Source organism: Octopus bimaculoides, chromosome 29, assembly GCF_001194135.2.
Source record: "Octopus bimaculoides isolate UCB-OBI-ISO-001 chromosome 29, ASM119413v2, whole genome shotgun sequence".
Taxonomy (NCBI): Eukaryota; Metazoa; Mollusca; class Cephalopoda; order Octopoda; family Octopodidae; genus Octopus; species Octopus bimaculoides.
The window spans coordinates 732,635-737,126 of NC_069009.1; the positions used below are offsets into that span (position 1 = coordinate 732,635).

The window sequence follows — 4,492 nt, forward strand, 5'->3', positions numbered from 1 at the left end:
GGTAAGGCTTCTCACCGGTGTGAATGCGTTTGTGTTTAGTTAAATGATGCTTTAGAGAAAAAGATTTGCCACAAATGTCACAGTGATTTGGTTTTTCCCATGTATCAATGTAAATGTGAGTTGTCAAGTGATAATTTTGAGAGAATGACTCCCCACAAATATTACACTGGTATGGCTTCTCTCCAGTATGAATTCGTTTGTGAGTATTGAGATTAGCATTTTGGGAGAATAATTTATCACAAATATCACAGCGATATGGCTTCTCTCCTGTGTGGATTTGTTTGTGTGTGATCAATATATCACTCCGGGCAAATGATTTACCACAAATGTCACAATGATATGGATTGTCTCCTGTATGAATATGTTTGTGTTTAGTTAATTCACTACTTTGAGAGAATGATTTACCACAAATATTGCAATGATATGGCTTCTCTCCTGTATGAATGGATTTATGACTTTTTAAATGATGATTTTGAGAGAATGATACACCACAAATGTCACAGTGATATGGTTTCTCTCCTGTATGAATACGCTTATGAATAATTAAGTTCCCTTTTCGAGAGAAAGACTTATTACAAATGTCACAGACATATGGTGATTTTTCTATCACTTTCAGCATCTCTTCAACTAAAATAAACCTTTTAAGTCCTTCACATTAATTTTTTCTTATCTTTTTTTACCTTCACCACAATATATACACAGTTTTCATGTTTTTGCTTTTATATTATATTTGTGACAAGTATTTCCTACTGTTATATTTCCATCAACTGTGATCTTCACTGCCATCTGAGGAAGCTGGAAATTCACACAATCCAGACAGTGAAGTAGAGAAATGTCGCTGTTCACCTCTGTAATTCCACATAGAGTTATAGAAACAGTATTACATCTGGTTTCTATAACATGTTCCTTTAGTCTTTAAAAGACAATTCAATATTGCTGAAGGGCCTGATGGGGAAATGATCATTATGCCAATGTCATCTGATATTCTGAAATAAAAGAGAAACAACAGGGTAAGATATAGAAGATACTTAAACAGCAGAGACACAACAGTGGACATTTTATTACTTTTCTATAACAATAATATAGACACAGAAATGGTTATGTGCTTAAGAAGTTCACTTCCTGGTCACGTGGCTTCAGGTTCAGTCCCACTGCATGGCACCTTGGGTAAGTGTTCTCTACATTAGACCCAGAACAACCAGAATGAGAGTGGATTTGGCAGTCCAAAACTGAAAGAAACTTGTCATGTGTGTGTAAATATATATATATATATATATATATATATATTCTACAAAAAAAACCTTCTGTCTATGTGGAAATATTACTTTGTTTGGAAAGAGGAGATTGTTGGTAAATGCAAGAGCATTCAACTATGGAAAATCTCCACCTGACCCATGCAAAAACGGATGATGATGATTATGACATGGATGTGAGTGTGTGCTGTGAGTAAATTACTGTTTATTGATATTTTATGAAGAAACTAAAACACGCGGTAAGTTTAGAGTTGCCCTGCTTAGAATCTGATACTGAAAAGAGCCTAAGAATTTTGAATTGCATCTACCAGTCCATAGTGAGTGATCTGAACTGATGTTGATCTTTTTTACATCTTTTGCCTAAAGCGAGAATTTTTTTTCCATGGCAGACCACAATGAAAATTGCATTTTTACAAGTCAAATATGTCCCGACCGTCTTTGAACTGAGTTAAAAGTTTGAGTAAATTTTCAGATTAACACCGGCACGATTTTCACTATGGTGTTAGGTTTAGGGTTAGGGTTTTAGAGTTAGTGTTAGGGTTTTAGGGTTTAGGGAATTCCGTCCCTAACCCTAACCGTAACACCCTAGAAAAAATCGTGCGGGTGTAAATCTGAAAATTTACCAAAGTTTGATCATATCACTATTCATTTTTACCTAGTAGGCTCTCGTAGTCGGAGAAAAGTTAAGACAGTAGTTGCAGGTCAGAAACTTAACAATATTGATCTTTGGTTGATATCTTTTATTTATTTATTTTTGCATGAGTTAAAAAAACAAAAATGAGAATAACTAAACTGAAAATGATCACAGTTATATCCCACAAATTCATAAACCCTTTATCGTATATCTCCCTCACCATGTTGCATCCACAGGAATCTACTTCTATAGCACCTTCTAGTGACATCACAATTTAGAAATAGCAGCTCACGTACACAGTTCCTAGCAACGAATAACACAACTAAGAAGGCAATCGGTAGCTTGCATGTCGATGCATGATCGCCAAAATGGTTTCATATGAGCAATGTAATTATCGGGCACGGCTAAATGATATACAGTAAATCAAAATGTATTTCATTCATTAATATACTTCGCGAAATACAATTAATTATTTACAATAATTATTTTATACAATCAAATTAATTAATCAAATCAGTTATTAATTACCCACAACTGGATAAAAAGACTTGCAATTCTCAATTAATTTCTGTTTTCTGTTCTTTATCTCAATTAAGCGTACGGAGAATGTTGATAAAAAAATAAACTGATGCGTCAGAAACGAAACGTACCAAAATGTTTTCATGTACTTCTTTTAGAAGAACATTGTGTCATTTTATAAGATATTTGCTGGCAAATTCTTAATTTAACATAAACATTTATGGCATTCTTGCTACATTTATGCTAGCTGGACCCGTGAGAAATGTTTCTATATTGTGACAGTCACAGAATATAGAAAGAAGTGTTACCAAAACATCTCAGTTACGCTAACTTAAACAGAATTACTATTTAGCCGTAAAATACATCGTACATAATCAAAGAACAGCCTTGGTTTAGTGGTACGGAACGTTCTTCTGGTATTCCTTTACTTGTTCCAGTCATTTGATAGTGGCCATGCTGGAGCACCGACCCATGGACTGATTCTCTGTAAGTCTGGTGCTTATTCTATCAGTCTTTTCTGCAAAACAGCTAAGTTACGGGGACGAAAACACACCAACATCGGTTGTCAAGCGATGGTGGTGGTGGTGGTGGTGGTGGGACAAACACACACACACACACATATATAAGGAAAACAGAAAATGGAGATATCATTGATGAATAACAATTGATTTACACTAATTATTATCTATTAGTAAATTTCAAAAAGAATGATTAATTAATAAATGGTGGTGTAAATCAATTGTTATCCATCAATTATATCTCCATTTCCGGTTTTCCTGGAATATTGATAAAATTCTATTTATTCCTGTCATTACCAATCATTTATGAACATTATACCAATGCTCATGATCAAATATAGGTAATACACCAGTTGATTCATTGGATATAAATATACCTTAGACGGTTGTCATAATCTCTAACTTAACTCACCTGTATATATATGACGGGCTTCTTTCAGTTTCTAAAGACAGACAATCACATCATCAAAATCTCAAAGCCACAAGATAATGCATGATTAATTTAAAGCAATGTGAATAAATAAGCATTACATTTGACAGAGTAATCTGAGCGCTAAATGGTTGAAATGATTTGAATTAAAAACTTTCATCAAGAATTTCATGTTAATGTTCTAAACACCAGCTCAATAACCACAACGTTATTTGATTAAATTCTTCATTATTTTCACAATTTGGAGATACAAAGGCAGTGTATTTCACCAGAAATCATCCTCATTTAATGTCCCTTTCTCAATGCTGGCATGGTTCAGACAACTGCACAGGAACTGACAAGCCAGAGGAGTAGGCCAAGCTTCAATGTCTGCTTCGGCATGGTTCCTACGGCTGGGTGCCCTTTCTGATGCCAACCACTGCACAGAGTGTATCGGATGGTTTTTGTTTTGTTGTTTACTTGGCACCAGCACTAGTGAGGTCGTCAAGCACATGTAAGACAAGACCCCTCAGCTAAATAGTAAGGAAGGGTTTGAAAGTATGTTAGAGGGGACAGGAATGAGTGTCTTGCTGAGGAAGTGAATACAGGGCTTCCCAAATAGAAGATGAAGGAGTGATGGTGAATGTACAGTGTCAAGGTACAAGGTGATTATATGAAATAGAATAGGGGTAGTAGAACATTAGAGGTGAATGGATGGGTAGGTGATTATAAGAGATGAGTTATGGAGAAAGGATTGACAAGACCTTATTTTTTCTGTGATGGATGGGGCCTTCTCAAGAACAGCATATTACCATGCATCTATGTCTCCATCATCTCCTCTGTGAGGCCCAACATTTTGAGGTCAGTCTGCTACCTGAAGTCCCCTCTTTCACTGGTTCATAACGAAAGGATTAAAGTGATCTAAATTTAAATCTTCCAAAACTTCTTGCACATTTATATTTGAAACGACAGCTCAATAATTTCAAAGTGATGTTTGATAGATTCCTTGTAGCTTAAAAACTTAAATGAAATAAAAATAATATATTTCAACAAAAATGATAAAAGATTTAAAATGATCTAAATTAGAGCCATCCATCAAAATTTCATGCTATTTCATGTTCAAAACATCAACTTAATAGAAATAAAGGAATTTTTATTT

The 4,492-nt window shown here is 34.7% G+C and overlaps 1 protein-coding gene across 1 annotated transcript in view; it reads right to left on the reverse strand.

Annotated features, from left to right (window-relative positions):
* The window catches only part of LOC106873846 (zinc finger protein 271), a 3,759-nt gene extending 1,252 nt beyond the window's left edge, over positions 1 to 2,507 (reverse strand). The window contains exons 1-2 of the mRNA XM_052977811.1: positions 2,416 to 2,507; positions 70 to 986 (exon numbers count right to left, since the gene is read on the reverse strand). Of these exons, the coding sequence (XP_052833771.1) occupies positions 70 to 619 (550 nt within the window). The 5' untranslated portion in view covers positions 620 to 986; positions 2,416 to 2,507. The remainder of the gene's footprint in view (positions 1 to 69; positions 987 to 2,415) is intronic.
* Positions 2,508 to 4,492: the final 1,985 nt, after the last annotated feature.